At 46.7% G+C, this 15,938-nt stretch overlaps 1 protein-coding gene across 2 annotated transcripts in view; it reads left to right on the forward strand.

The window, feature by feature from the left end:
• LOC308465278 (transmembrane protein 132D-like) overlaps positions 1-15,938 on the forward strand; it is a 451,746-nt gene that overhangs the window by 110,439 nt on the left and 325,369 nt on the right. For both annotated transcript variants that reach the window (XM_080985080.1, XM_080985081.1), the window contains exon 2: positions 2,799-3,690. In XM_080985080.1, coding sequence (XP_080841206.1) covers positions 2,799-3,690 — 892 coding nt within the window. The remainder of the gene's footprint in view (positions 1-2,798; positions 3,691-15,938) is intronic.

Consider the following 15,938-nt stretch of genomic DNA (forward strand, 5'->3'; position numbering starts at 1 on the left):
TTCTGGGCACTCCATTCCCTATCCACCTTTGTTCCCTCTCCCTACTCCCTTAATAGCCAGCATTATGTTCCTACTCATACTCAGTTCTCATTGAGCTATCTTGGGGTTTCCCCATGTTTGGTTCCCCCACCCCACTCGCTTCTGTCAGTATTGGGGTTTCTCCAATGGCAGCTGATGTCCATAGGCAGGAGGCAAGGAGACCGCTAGTAGGTGCAGCCAGGGCCAATGGCATTGGTCTCAACTCTGTCCTCCCTCTTTTCTGTGTTCTGCAAGGGTGACAAGACAAAGAAGGGGGAAGTGGTAGGCTGTACCATCTCCTAGAATGGCTGTAAGTCAGGGATAGGTGAAAGGCTGGCTGAGGTTTAGCAGGGAAGTGCCTCATTTGCCCAAATGGGCCAGCCTCCAGTGGGTTTCTCTGGGCCTGCACACTGGCGGAGGAAGGTGGGTGCAGGAGGGAAACCACTCCAGGTGTCATCCCTGAGCGAGGGTGACATTCAGTGCTCTGCCCGCCTGTGACTCAGACTCCCACACCTACCACGAGGGGAGCTGCTGCGCCACTTTGCTGGTTCCTTCCTCTCCCCTTCCTGCTCGCCTGCCTCCTTCCCATCCTCTCGCCTGCCTGCCTACCTCCTCCAGCCAGGAGCATGGCACAGCAGCTCCCCCCTTCCCCTGATGGCTGGCAGTAGGCGCAGGAGTCACAGGCAGGTGGTGCACCATTGCCCTGTGCTCCCGGCTGGAGGAGGCAGGCGAGCGGGAAGGGGAGAGGAAGGAAGCAGGATCAGTGGGTGCGCACGTCGCTATCCCGTGCCTGGGAGGGCACTCTCCGTGCCCCTCAGGAGCGCGCACCCGTGACCTTCAGGAACGCGCCCGCCCTGGGCAACACGGGCATATGCTCCACCACTGGGCCTGCTAATCCCTCCCTGTTGCACATGGATGGTGCAGCTTTGGCTACATAACCCCTGATAATTGCAGCCTGACCATCAGAAATAGAGTGAATTGAATATTGGGGAGCAGGGCCCTAGCTCACAGTCCTTTGAACGTGCTTGCTTTTAGATAGGCACTGGTTTTCTCAGTTTTGTTCGGGTTTTATTTTTCTTGTTTCATATGTTTTATCTGCCTCAGTTTCCGCTATTTCCCAAATTCCAGCTTAATTTGGAGACTTTCCAAAATGAATGTGGGAACTGGTGCATGTTCAAGGTTGCTGCTGTGTTTGACTGATGTGCAGAACTGCCCCTGCACATCGGTCAAAACACAAGGCAAAAAGGTGTTCCGCCCCCCAATGGGGTTGTCAGTGCATGCTTGTATTTTTGCAATGTGGGGGGTGGGGAAAGGCACACGAGGTCTAAGGAAGGGATAGCCAACATGGTACCCTTCAACTTCCATGTAAGACCATGGAATGATTCAGGGGATACTCCAGAGGTTCAACAGACCCTTTGCATGGAGATGGTGTGCTGTTCTTGCATCTGCCACCAACATAGGTGCACAGGCCCCACTCTGACAGGCCAGCCCCACATGCATGAGTGGTGGAGGCAGGACTAGTTTGCCAACTCTTTAGATAGGACCAGATGAAGGCCTCTGAAGGATTGGCCATGACCCTGGAGTCAGATTCCTCCTCTTCAGGGGAGGAAGGTGAGGACACTGAAGCAAAAGAGGAAAGGCATGTAAGGGCAGCCTCAGAAATGCTGGTTTCACAAATTGGTTCCAAGCCAAAGGCCAGGCAGAACTACTCTGTCTTACAGGCCCTGCGGAAAGAAATCAGATCCTGCAGGGCCCTGGTCTCATGAGGCAGAGAGTTCCTCCAGGCTGGAGCCAGAGTTGAAAAGGCCCTGGCTCTGGCTGAAGCCAATCTAACTTCCTTAGGGCCCGGGACCTCTAGGGTGTTGCTATTTATGGACCTTGAGGCTCTCCGTGGGGCATACCGGGAGAGGCGGTCCTGTAGGTACGAGTTGCAATCTCACCCCCCACCCCACTGCTTTGTGCTGGTATTCTGGACAGTTTCTCTTGTTCTTTTTTTTTCATAGTCTGAAGTCTTACAATTAGGCTGTACTTGCCACTACCTCTACTACTGTATAAGAGTTCGTTTTCAGCTTGTTACTTGCTGGAGAAGCTTCAGAGCTCTGTACATCAATCCAGCCTAAACCTTGTCCCACCTTGCCTTTTCTTACGCCCTGGTTGGGCCTTTCCATCATGCATTACACAGCAGCACAGGATCATCCTGAACCGAGACCACGTTCCTGCTTATGTTTGTGAACAAAAGGGAACCTTTTCCACAGGGAAACGTTTCATCCCACATTCCACCACCTACTGTCTGAAATGTAACATTCCACTTTTGCCATTTCACCTGTGTGCAATGTGATCACATCAAGCTGTTCTATTCTAGATGGTACCAGAAAGAAGGGGGAAGGGGGGGTGCAGGCAAGAGCTCCATACCCCTTATCAGATCAGCATAAAATGTAGTGGTGGCGGGTTTAAAAGGGGATTAGACTGGTCCCTGTTGGCCAATTGATCTGCCAGTGGCTTTTAGCTTTGATAATCCATATTCACAGGTGGTATATCTCTGGTACACTTCTCAGTTGCTGGTGTGGGACGATCTGCAGAAGAGGGCTATTGCTTTCATGCCCTGCTTGGGGGCTTCCTGGAGGCCTCTGACTGGCAATTGAGGGAAATGGGATGTTGAAGCAGATAAACCTTTTGTTCTGATGCCACAGGGCTTTTATGGTGTGTTTTCCCCCGGCCCTTGGAATATTTTCCCTTGATATTAGCTTTCAGGCTTCTAAACTCTCCTTTCCTTTTACCAGTGACGGAAAGCCGGGGGATCCTGGAGAGCATCCAGAGGTTCTCCTTGCTGCCGACATATCTGCCTGTGAGTTACCACATCCACAATGCAGATGTTTCCTTCTTTCTGAAAGAAGCAAACCAGGATATCATGAGGAACTCTAGCCTTCAGTCTCGAGTGGAGTCCTTCCTAGTCTATAAATCCAAGAGGCCTCCCATCCTGAATGCAACGTATGGGCCTTTTTCCATTGAGCAGGTGGTTCCCCAGGACCTACTGTCACCTTCAAATCCATTTGGAGCGACTGCCCCCAAGTTCTCTTTCAACTGGAAGTTGAAGGCGTACATCATGAACAACAAAGTTTACCTAAGCCACCCCAAAGTCCAGATCCTGTTCTATATAGTCGGGAGGGACTGGGATGACTACAGCGTCACTGAAAAGCTGCCATGCTTAAGGGTCTTCGCTTTTCGAGAGACAAGGGAAGTCCGGGGGAGCTGTCGGCTGAAAGGAGATCTGGGGTTGTGCGTGGCTGAGTTGGAACTTCTCCCCAGCTGGTTCAACCCACCGACGGTAGTTGCTGGCCGTAAGAAGCTGCTGAATCAGTCGGAAGGGAGCCCAGTGGAACTTTATTATGCTATCCAACCAGGGGACGAGAAAGGGGATTGCGCTAAGGAGGATCTAAGGAAGAACAACGGGATCAGACCTGGGCGCAATGATATTGATGAATCAGGGCCACCCTTGCAGCGAATTGGGAGTGTTTTCCTCTACCAGACACGAGGTAGCCCTTCATTAAGCGAAATGTGGTTGGATAGCAACATTGCTATCCAGTATATACCAAAGACTGTCAAGCAAGGGGATGTTTTGACCTTTGTGGTGTCTATTGCTAAAAATTCGACAGAGGACCAGTTCACCTTGAGGTAAGAGCAATCGGTTCTGTATATGTAACTCAGATCAGTTTGTTCTCCCATGTGAATATTATTAACTCTTCCTTAGATGCTCCACTTCTTCCTTTTGCTTTAACACCCACCAAATCTCTTGATACCTGAATCTTACCCATTTTGACGATGCTTTGCTTCAATGTTTACATTTGATAGCAGCATTTAATGTGCGAGGCTGTTTGATAGCTGATGCGCCGTAGCATTTTAGAAGGTGATGGTATAGCAGAATTGGCGGCATTTGAAGGTTGGCAGGCAGTAGTAATTTAGTTTTTGTCTGTATTTGATTGGCGTTGTGCACTGGCAGTATTTGATGGCTGACATACAGTTGTATTTAAGGAAATGGTCATTTTCAAAGTCCCAGTTTCAGTTCTTATATTCGGATTTGGTTGCCAGCCAAACTTGAACAATTAGTTGCTTGCCTAGCAAGCGAGAGAGAAGTTTCTGAAGTTTGGGAAAGGGGAAAGGTGTCTCCTTTTCTTCCTTCCCTCCTAAAACCTCTCTATAGAGATGCCGGGAAGGGTTTTTAAAAATTTTATTGTTTGTTTTATATATCTACTTATACAACATCTACACATAAAAGATCACATACAGATTGTTGCAATAAAAACAACACAACACTTATCAATCAGCAATTGCTAAAAACTGGGGAAAAAAACTATGCCAACAAAAAAGGAATGGCAAGACAAACTGTTAGAGTATATTGTACTGGCTAGATTAACAGAGGCAATTAGAGATCACACTTGACAAGAGTTTCAAAAAGCATGGGGAAAATGCAGAGAATACTTCAGAAAACTGTGTCCTAAAATACATACCTGGACTTGTTTCAATTAATGTTTGCAGGAGACTTTGTGGATTTTTAAGTTAGAAAAATCATAATAATTATTCATAAAGGAAACAGTTTCTAAGAAGTAAACAAAGACGCCAGATACAGGATAAAGGAAGTCTTTTATTTGGTTTTTTGTATTGTTGTATTTTATGCTTATTGTATGTTATGTTCATGTTTAATGAGCGTGGATTTGTGTTTTGGGGTGGGGTGGGGGTTTATGTTATGTTGTAAATAAAATTCCAATAAAAAATAAAATAAACAAGAAAAAATAAAAACAACACAACACCTGCCCTTTCCTTAAAAGCAACAGGCCCTAATAGAGAAGAAAGTTACAAAGGGCTGATTGAGGCAAGTTGCTGATTCATGTAGGTTCACCCAATCTGTACTTAAAAACAGTCATAAAAACAGGAAGAAGAAGGAAAAACCAAGATAATAAAATAATAATCATAGTAATCATAGAAAGCTTAACAAGAATGAATGGCATAAAATAATATTTCAAAGTGAAATACAAGGTTCATATTTGTACCAAAGAGACCAAATATTCATGAATGTTGCAAAGTAATCTTATATTTAGTGGAACTAATCAGAAGCTGGGATGGCTTCCGTGGTTCCGGGATGTCCCGGAAGAATCGGGATGGTTGCAGAGTATGAGATTCCAGGCCAAACCAAATCTGTTTGAGGGGTCCAGGTCTTGTTTGGGTCAGGCTCAGACAGCCCTGGATCTCTCTAGGTCAGTTTGAGGGCCCGGAGCTATCTGGGGGCAGGAAGGAGAGGCAGGCACACAAGGCACACGAGAAAGCACACAAAAGAGAGACTTACCTGGTGAAGGTGGGGACTGCCTTTCACTCTGCATCTCTCCTCCTCCCTAGCCAGGCAGAGGGCCTTCTCGGTGGTGGTGCCCGCCCTGTAGAACGCCCTCCCATCAGATGTCAAGGAAATAAACAACTATCTGACTTGTAGAAGACATCTGAAGGCAGCCTTGTTTAGGGAAGTTTTTAGTGTTTGATGTTTTATCGTGTTTTTAATATTCTGATGGGAGCCGCCCAGAGTGGCTGGGGAAACCCAGTCAGGTGGGCGGGGTATAAATAATAAAATGATGATTATGATTCTTCCTTCTGCCTGAAGGATCCAATACTTCATGGTGCTACTCCTTTGGCAGCAGCTTCCCTTGTGTGCAGGGAAGTTGCTTGTGAAGGCTCGGTAGAGTGCAGGATCAGATCCTTTTGCTTAACAGCAGTTAAACAGCAATATCCAGTCCTATGCTGTGCCAGTCTAACACCCTCCCTTTCTTAAAGCTTATTTTAATTGTATGTTTCCACAATGGAAACACAGGGCAGCAAAAGGCAAATCATTCTGATTGTGGGGGCACGGATCAGGGCCATAGAGCAGATTTGGGGTGGCTGGGGGGGGGGGCTCCCAACAATGTCCACTAACTAAATGATCCCATGTGTGCCTGTTCAGGAATACGGTAAGTCCCATTGAACTATCTATATTGCAATACAAATCAAACTTAAAACGGTTACTGAAAGTCTCTCGAAAATTTCAATTAGCCAGGAATGCAGCAGTACAGTGGTGCCTCGCAAGACGAAAAGAATCCGTTCCGCGAGTCTCTTCGTCTTGCGGGTTTTTTCGTCTTGCGAAGCAAGCCCATTAGAGGTTTAGCGGCTTAGCGCTACAGTATTAGCGGCTTAGCCGGCTTAAAGATCAGCTGATAAGCGGCTTAGCATCAGCTGTTAAGCGGCTCAAAGATCAGCTGATAAGCGGCTTAAAGATCAGCTGATAAGCGGCTTAGCATCAGCTGTTAAGCGGCTTAAAGATCAGCTGATAAGCAGCTTAGCCATCAGCTGTTAAGCGGCTTAAAAATCAGCTGATAAGCGGCTTAGCATCAGCTGTTAAGCGGCTTAAAGATCAGCTGATAAGCGGCTTAGCCATCAGCTGATAAGCGGTTTAGCGGCTTGGGAAAAAGGGGGGGGGGAAGGAAAAAAACCCCGCAGGAACTCGCAAGACATTTTCGTCTTGCGAAGCAAGCACATAGGAAATTCGTTTTGCGAAGCACCTCCAAAACGGAAAACCCTTTCGTCTAGCGGGTTTTCCGTCTTGCGAGGCATTCGTCTTGCGGGGCACCACTGTAAAAGTATTGGTGGGTGCTTGGCTGCAGGAGACGATTACACCTATTTTATACAGTGGTACCTCTGGTTGCGAACGGGATCTGTTCCAGAGGCCTGTTTGCAACATGAAAAGAGCGCAACCTGAAGCACCGTATCTGTGCAGGTGCACGGCGTGATTTGGTTCTTGTGTGCATGCATGAAGCGCAATTTAGCTCTTGTGCACATGCGTGAGTGGCGAAACCTGGAAGTAACCCTTTCCGGTACTTCCGGGTCACCGCAGGACGTAACCTGAAAGAATGTAACATGAAGAAAACGTAACATGAGGTATGACTGTATTGGCTGCACTGGTTACCAGTTTGCTGCAGGACACACTTAAAGGTTCTGGCGATTACCTTTGAAGTCCTTAATGGGTCAGTTGTGGGTTACTTAATGGATCATGTTCTTCTTTGCCATCCTGCCTGCTCCCTAAGAGCTGAGAGGGGAGGCCCGACTCTGCATATCTGAAGGGCTGTCATGCAGAAGCTGGAACAAATGTCTTCTGTGTTGCTCCAGAGCAGGGCAGGACTTGCAGAACAAGTGGGTTGAAATTTCAGGAAAGCTGGAGGTATTTAAGCCAAGGCTGAATGGCCTCCTGTCAGGGGTGACGACGGTTTTATTTACCGCTTATATGCCAAAATGGCTTCTGAGTGGTTTACAACTATAAAATCAATCTGTAATTAAAATATGCAGCTTGCTTAAAATATGCAACAAAGCAAATGATAATAAAAAACAGAACAATTTAAAGAATAATGTCCCTAGTTCAGTGCAGGGGAATGCATGCTTAGAAAGGTGTATCTTTGGGAACCAGCAGAATGGAAGGGGTCTCTTTTACAGTGGATGCTCGGGTTGCGAATGTGATCCATGTGGGATGCACATTCGCAACCCACAGCGTTCACAACCCGCTTCTGTGCACGCGCAGGTTGCGATATGGCGCTTTATGCGCATGCGCAACCACCGAAACCTGGAAGTAACCTGTTCCGGTACATCTGGGGTTTGGCGGTCTGCAACCCGAAAAAAAGCAAACTGAAGCATCTGTAACCCGAGGTATGACTGTATTTTGGCAGAGAGAGGCCCTTCCCACTTGTGCCACTAGTGAAAAAAGCCAGCCTTGTGTTACCGTAAGCCAGTAGCCACCAGACTGGATGTAATAGTTACAATCCTGAATTGCCACCTGGAACAAGGGGTTGGAGTAGTTGATCTCTAGCATATATTCCAACACAGATTTGGTGCATTTTGACTATGAATGAGATTAGATTGTTTAGAACACACAAGAGAATCTTCAGGTTGTCCCTTCACCCCCACTTTCTATTTTCTACCATGTTGTTGTTACCAACTTACACTTTGCCTTGTTTTGCTTTAAATGGCTGAACCTAGTAACGTAGCTGATGTTGTTTATCAGCTGCTGTTACCTCTTTTACTACTGTGTTTTTTTAAAAAAACGCTTTCTTTAAAAAATATATATGTAAGAAGCCATCCCAAGAGCTGTCTTCTACTGTGAAAGGGCAGGTGAGACACGTTCTCAATTCAAACAACCATCCAAAAATGCAATGTTGGGCTTTTAAAACATTCTGACTCTTCCAAATTATCGCAAGTAAAACACATACCCTGTATTTACAATAAATTTATTGTACAATAAATATTATTTATTTACAACAAATAATAAATGAGAAATAATTACTAAAGAACACACACCAGGGTTGGGCCAAAATGCCATCACAGTGCAAGCAAATACTACATGTAGAAACAACGGGAGATAGTAAAAATAGCAAAAATGCAAAATACAGGCTCTCATGGTACAGAGGAAAACATCCTAGACAGTTGTCAAAACATACCAGCCTGTAGCAGTGAAATGAAATCCTACTTCAGGCCCTAAAACTTGCCTGGAATTAAAAAAAATAAAATGGTTTTCACTACTTGCCTTAACTGCACAATCCTATACATGTCAAATTGTGTTCCTTCTAGGTAAGTGTGTAAAAGAGTTCAGCCTAAACCACAGGTGCACTGTGGTTTATAACCTTGGAACCAGTTTAATTCTGAAAGAACACATTTGCATCCTGATGACTGAATAAAGAGACAGGCAGGCAGGTTGGGGTTGAACTGGGCCACTTTTATTCAGTGAACATAAGGAGATCAGCAGTAACTATGTAGGGGGAAACTAACGCCATTTACAACTGCAGCCATTGGGTGACATTTCCCTGCCTGCAGAAACAGAGGCACTATCCCTTTTCTCAGGCCACACCTTGGAAGTGAGAAGGGAAGAGTTGCTGCCCCACCACTCCCAGCGACCCCAAAGCTCCAGGGGGATGAGTCAGCTTGGCCTCAAATCCCAGAGTTTAGAGAGTGAACCTCATGACAGCCAATCCCTTTGAAAGGTTCCAAAATGTACAAAGACATTTTGTCTGCTTTTTATTCATATTTACAGAGAGAGACTTTGGAACACAGCCTCTTGGATAATGGCGTTGTCCCAAGTGAATCTCCACCCCCCCATCTCTCCCACTTCCTCATACATCACTTCTATGGGTGCTGACAAGCACCCTCTGCCTTTGAGATCTTTGCTCTCCTACTTTCAAGACTCGCCAGGTTCTGGGAGAGAGGAGGTCTGGAATGCCCTAAAGACACTGTGTCCATCAGCTGTCACCCCCCTATTGCTTCCTCTTCCTCCTCCTCTTCTCCCATTACTTCCCAACTTTACCCCTCATCTGCCTCTGAGCTGTGACCTCCTTCAAATTCCTGCTGTAATTCTGAACTGCCTTCTTCTTCTCTGGAAGGGTCAGGCTGGGGAGGCGGTCTCCACCATTCCCCCTCTGCCCAGTCCCTGACATCAAAGGGCACCAGAAGGCTAAAACAAGACGGTTCCCCTTCTCCCACCTGAACTCTCAAAGTGACCATATTGAGCCAGATTGCTAGTTGTGATTCAAGGACCCACCAACTGCTTGGGGACAAGAAAGAGACAGGGACACAGTATATTAGGTTAATGGGCTAAAAAAGGCCACAACTTTATTGATTACAGCATGTGAGAGGTATTGGCTTAGGCATTGGATAAAACAACAGAGCATGACTCCACCCCCTCAGGAAGGGGTGAGTCTAACCAGGGTTAACCACCAGCGGGAGGAGCCTGTTGATGCAAATACAACTGAAAGCTCCCACTGATGTCACCGGGGGTCGTGCCATGGCCCTAGCCACCAGCAAGGGCATCGGACAGGATCCACGACCACCAGATACCTTTATCGGAATACCCATAAAGTGGAGGGGTAGGCGATGGCCACACCCTGCCCTCCAATACACAAATATTCCAATGCCTAAACGCCAATACCTAAAAGTTGTGACGATTTGCTACGAGGTAGGCAAAAAACCGAGTGACCGGTGCCAATTTGCCAGTTGGATAAAAATTCCCAACAGGCCCCTTGGACAACCAAGGTGACATCCATAGCAATGTCAATAACCAAGCAATGAACTAAAGGGAGGGTTGGTGGTTGATCCGACGAAACCCAGCAGTGGAATGAAAGGGAAGTGCTGCCGCGGCCACATTTGAGCACCTAAACCTTGAGCCTCCACCTGATTGGTTGGCTACCTGGGGCGTGGCGTGGCAGCCAGGCCAGCTGGGCAGGAGCCAGAATGCCCCCTGCCAACGCGGGAAATGGCTCCCGCTCACAACTCCTCCCCTCTGTAAGGAGGAGAGGCTTTGGCGCACCATCCCTTAAGGCTGACAGGCTGCAAATGTATCTCCCCATTGGTACCACTGTGGACCAAAGTTAGAACGGGCTCCTGACCAATTAACAGGAAACTTTGTCCTGGGCATCCTTGTTTATGTATGCAGATATCATAAGTTTAAAAGCCTCTGTTTGTAACCCAAACCCTGCCTGAGCAGCTGTTTGAAGGAGAAACCTCCCTTGATTCCTCAGGCTTTGCAGGTTCTTGACATGTCTGAAAAAAATGTGTGTTGGCGAACTCGAAAGAGAGTGTTTTTTCCAAGCATGTAGCAGTGCTTTGTATCTGACAATGTTTAAGCAGGGTTTGGTAAGCAGGCATGTGTCACCTCCCTGGTGTGTTAAATTGCAGTGGGGTGGAACATCAAGATTTTATTATTATTATGTGTATAATGTTAGAAGCACATTACAAAACATCTGTGATGAAAACGTAATAAAAACATAGGCTGCCCCCCCCCCCCAGCTATGACTCTGGTTATGGCCAATCTAGAGGCCTCATACTAGATTCCTGTCACAGGAGCCTGTGTCCCCTTCCTGTGCCTGAAGATGGCTCTGACTGAGACCTTCAATACACAAGGTCTTAGGTAGCTCATGACGCCTCAGGCATTGCTTGCCCAGCCTTGAAATCATTGACAGCTGGCAGTGCTTAGCTGAAAGTTCTTTGCTGAACTTCAGCTCAAAATTGGGATGTGGGAGACAAACTGCATGCCCCCACTCACCCTTTTTCACTGTCCCTTCTGTTCATGCAATCCTGGAGATAGTGATCATGCTCCTATCTGTTTGGCCATTGCGCGCAGCAGGATTGGAGGCGGGGAGTCAGTTCAGATAATAATAATAATAATTTATTTGTACCCAGCCCGTCTGGCTGGGTTTCCCCAGCCACTCTGGGCGACTTCCAACAAAGATTGTATTTAAATGTGCATGTACCTAATTCACACTTTCTGAATCAACACATTAGCCCAAACACATGCATTCTTTGAGATTCACACTTCCACAAATTTCCGTTGCAATTCTCTGGCCAAGAAATGTGTGTTATGCATACGCTAGCATAAAGTATGCAGGAAAGTTACATAATAGTGAAAACAACACTGAGAATGCATTATATTAGAGAAAATTGCTTTGCAAGAATACTAGATTGGGCAAATTTGCTTACAGACATGTATGTTAGAAGTTTGCTGATGAATCTTCATGAAGACTTAGACACACACACACACACACACACACACAATGTGTGTAGTGGAAATCTTGATACCTGAACCTAAGATTGGAAGAAGTGACTGATATAAACTTAATTGACAGATTCAGCCATCTTTAGCAGGCCTAGATGGACCTTTTGTTTTCTAATTCTTCCTTGCAATGAGGCTCAGTTTTAGATGGGCTTGTTTGAGTTCGGCAGGAGTAAGTGAATGGGGAGGCTGTGTGGGAGCAGACAAGAGGAGGGATGCTTTGCACAAGGCACTGCTACAAATGAGCTTCTGCAGCCAATGGCCTGTCACGGGCACATCCGTAAACCATCAGCGCTCTCTCGTGTGTTGTGCGCGTCCCCCTCTCCTCCCCCCGTGACTCCTTCGCCTGGATGTCACTGTTCACCTCCTGACCTGCGCAGCCCATGCATCCCATCTGTTCATGTCCGGATTTCCAGACCATTGGAGCAAAAGCAATGGTGAAAGCCTTTTTGCCAGCAGCCATTGGCCTTGAATCATCCGCTCGGACAGAGAGTCCTGCTGCCGCTAGAGACAGGCATCTGCAATCTGGTGACTGGGAGTGTATGTGTGTTTGCAAGAGAGAGAGAGAGAGAGAGAGAATTTCCTTGTGGTTTCTGCACCACGGAGTAGATTTCCCACCCACTTCCCCCCTCCCGGTCTGAGGAACCGCAGGGAGAGTTCAGCATTATTTTTTCATGCTCAGAGAAAGTGCTCAATGTGCCCAAAGTGTTGCAGAGTCTCCCTGAATTGCTTCTCTTTACTTATTTAGTGGGAGAGAAGAGGCGGGGTGGGTGAGCTTCAGTCAAAGGGGAGGGTACAGAGAACACAGGAATAGCGCTTTGAGAGCAGATCAAAGGTCTTTTAGCCTTACAGCATGCATTTTACATATTATTATTATTATTATTATTATTAGGCCAGTTTAAGACCAGGCTAGATCCAGTGCACAGCTCCATTGAAAGCATACAGGCTCCCAGCGGCAAGCAGTCTCTTTTTGCAAATACATTCGTACCTCGGAAGTCAAATGCCTTGTGAGTTGAACACTTTGGCTCCCAAACGCCACAAACCCAGAAGTGAGTGTTCCAGTTTGTAAACATTCTTTGGAACCTGAACCTCAGACGTGGCTTCTGTGGCTTCCAATTGGCTGCAGGAGCTTCCGCCTTGGTTTCCGAACGTTTTGGAAGTGGAACAGACTTCCAGAATGGACTCCGTTCGACTTCTGAGGTACGATTGTATGGGATACTTTCCTTGTATGTTCGGATAGGCATTTGCAGTCCTGCACTTGATGTGCTTACTGGAGGATTTGCTGCATGGATGAATGCCCACAAATGAGGCATTGAAGACAAAAGAGGCAGGGAAGGGAGCGTGGGCTCAAAAAGGTTTAAAACCTCTGCCTTATATCTTTAAGCCCATCCACTGATCTTCATTCTAGTACAGTGGTACCTCGGGTTACATATGCTTCAGGTTACATACGCTTCAGGTTACAGACTCCGCTAACCCAGAAATAGTACCTCGGGTTAAGAACTTTGCTTCAGGGTGAGAACAGAAATCGTGCTCTGGAGGCATGGCAGCAGCAGGAGGCCCCATTAGCTAAAGTGGTGCTTCAGGTTAAGAACAATTTCAGGTTAAGAATGGACCTCTGGAATGAATTAAGTACCTAACCCAAGGTACCACTGTACCCGCCGTTTGAATCTTTGACAAATCAGGCCTGCACCGTCTCTTCCCGTGTGCACACGTCATGCGTGCCGTTTTCCTGCTCGATTGCAGGGTGTATAGATGGGGAGAGTGGAACCCGATGAGAAATTGCCTTTAGAGTGGTGGTTCCGGATGTCTGGCCCCTTCGCCACTCACTTCATCAATCTCTGACAGAGAGAAGCTGAAGACTCTGACTAAGACCTGACAGGCTCCTCTGCTTGAGGGACTGAGTAACTTGCCTGCCTTCCCTTCTTGGTGGGCAGTGGAGGAGTGAGCCTCTTGAAAAGCAGAGACAGCGGCCCTTCACCGAAAGACTCCATTGCGCTAGTCAAAGCAATTTCAGACTTCACTGCTGAGAATGCTCAGAGAAGCTATAGCTGTGACAGACGGGGGTGGGAGCTCCTGAGCGTGCTCACCCCCATCACCATTACCCAGTTAAATGGGAGTTATTAGCTCCTGCACTTAGAAACAAATCTTTTCTCTCTCTCTCAGTCACCCTTCCCTGAGGACACCGACAGCTGTGCTTTCACTTCCCAACCATCTCTCAAGTGCATTGGGTTTTTTTTCTATCCCAGTCCACAAAGACATCTATTTTCTAACCTCCTACAGCTGAATTTAGAGATGAGTTGAATAATGGGAAGATTTGCTGATCTTTTGTGGTCTGACGACAAGCTTCTCTGGGAAAGTATATGCTAGGGCTGCGAATCGGCTGCAAGATTGGGTCTGGATCCTGATTCAACGCTTTGTACAATGATCTACAGCGGCCTGAAGCCCTTTAGAGGGTGCCTGATTTAGTTCAGGGTCCAAAGCTGTTTACTTCAGAGGGGTGTGTGAGACAAGGATTTGTGTCTCCTGTCCTCTTCACTACTGGGAAACAACAATGGCTATACCATAAAACTGGCTTTACCTTCCTTTCAACAGACCTGGGCAAACTTTGTAGGCATAGCAGCCCATCCAGAGTGGATCATTGCCCCCAACTTATAGGCAAGCAAGAATTTTTTTTTGGGGGGGGGGTGTATTTTAGGCACCTTTTAAAAGGTGATTTTGAAGAAAGATTCTATAGCTTAAAAAATTATAATATCTGGGTTAAGTGGATGAAATTTGCAAGCATGATGGTAACCCTACCTGAGAGGATGAATCTTGCCAAATTTCATGGATGCCAAACATGGCACTACAATACACAAATGAGAAAATTCAGTGGTTTTCCCTGTAGCCTTTACAGTTTTGGGTGGGTAAAGAGGATTCACTCAGTCTCCCCATGTCTCTTATGGGCAACTGATCTGAAAATAGTAGATAGGAAGGTGGCTCCCTGGGTCAGAAACCTGTCGAATTACAGGCAAATAGCTCCTACATTTTGGTTTGCTTTTTGTGCTATAAGCCCTTAAGGTTGTTTGGGGGTAGGGGGCACATGCATTGGAGAGTTTGGGTAAAATAATTCCTTCTGATTGTAAGTGTGACCTGTCAGTCAGAACATATCTCTTTCTCTCCCTAGGCTGGTGTTTCATCTAATTCCTTCCCCCCACCCTGGCATTTTCCTTCTGTGGTAAACAGACATAGGCAAACTCAGCCCTCCAGATGTTTTGGGACTACAACGCCCATCATCCCTAGCTAACAGGACCAGTGGTCAGGGATGATGGGAGTTGTAGTCCCAAAACATCTGGAGGGCCAAGTTTGCCTATGCCTGGTGGTAAAGTTACAGACATTAGTTTTGCTTTTAGAAACACTTGTGTATAGCATTTCTTTTGCCATCCAAATTGCTGAGGTGCTACGAGTTGCTTCAGGAGGACCTTGCTTTGACTCATCCTGCCTTATATACTTCCCACTTCACCTTCAAAAAGTCTAAAATCCCTCCGAAGTGCCTTGCTTTGGGTCTCACCCATAACTGATACTAATAATTGCTTCTAGGGCCACAGCCAAAAGTGGCTACAGTGAAACAGGAAGGAGATATTGGAGTGCTCAAGGGAGCCCAAAGGTTAGCACATGTACAAGAAATCTCCGGGGGGGGGGGGGAATCATAAGTATATAGAAATATTCCACAGGGAGTGAGAAATTGACTCTGCCAGTGTACCTGTCCTGCCCTGGGAATGCAAAATCTGCCAGGAGACTCCATGATGCCTCCGTGCCCGCTGTATATCCCTCCCCATACTTTCAGTTGCTGTTAGTAGCGCATTGATAGCTCGAGAGAAGAAAAAACAATCAACTCCATTGAAATTCACAACACCTTCCATAGCATATCACCCGGGGATGGCTTCTACTCACCGCAGGTGATTACACTGTTTACCAGCTTGTGTCAGGACCTTCCTATGTCCAGCTTCCACAATCTGTGTGGCCTAGAAATGGCTCTGCAGAGCCTTCACCAGGGACTGTGCCCCCAATTACTATTTGAAGCTATGGCCTCTCCACCGCCCTGTTCCCAATTACTTTTCTAGTGCCGAGATCCCAGAAGCACAGTAAAGGAACATCATGCGATGAAATAATTGCCAAGTGCTTGGCAGGTGATCAGTAGAGACATTAGCAGGGAAAATGTGGGCCAGTAGCCAAGGCATTATGATAGATCGCTCTTTTGCCCAGTATTTAATTGCTGTCCCTGTTTAACTTAATAAATTAGGAGGACTACCTCACATTCTGAATAATGGAGAAAGAAAGCTGA

This window comes from Podarcis pityusensis (assembly GCF_964106645.2).
Source record: "Podarcis pityusensis genome assembly, chromosome: 16".
In the NCBI taxonomy this organism is placed as follows: Eukaryota; Metazoa; Chordata; class Lepidosauria; order Squamata; family Lacertidae; genus Podarcis; species Podarcis pityusensis.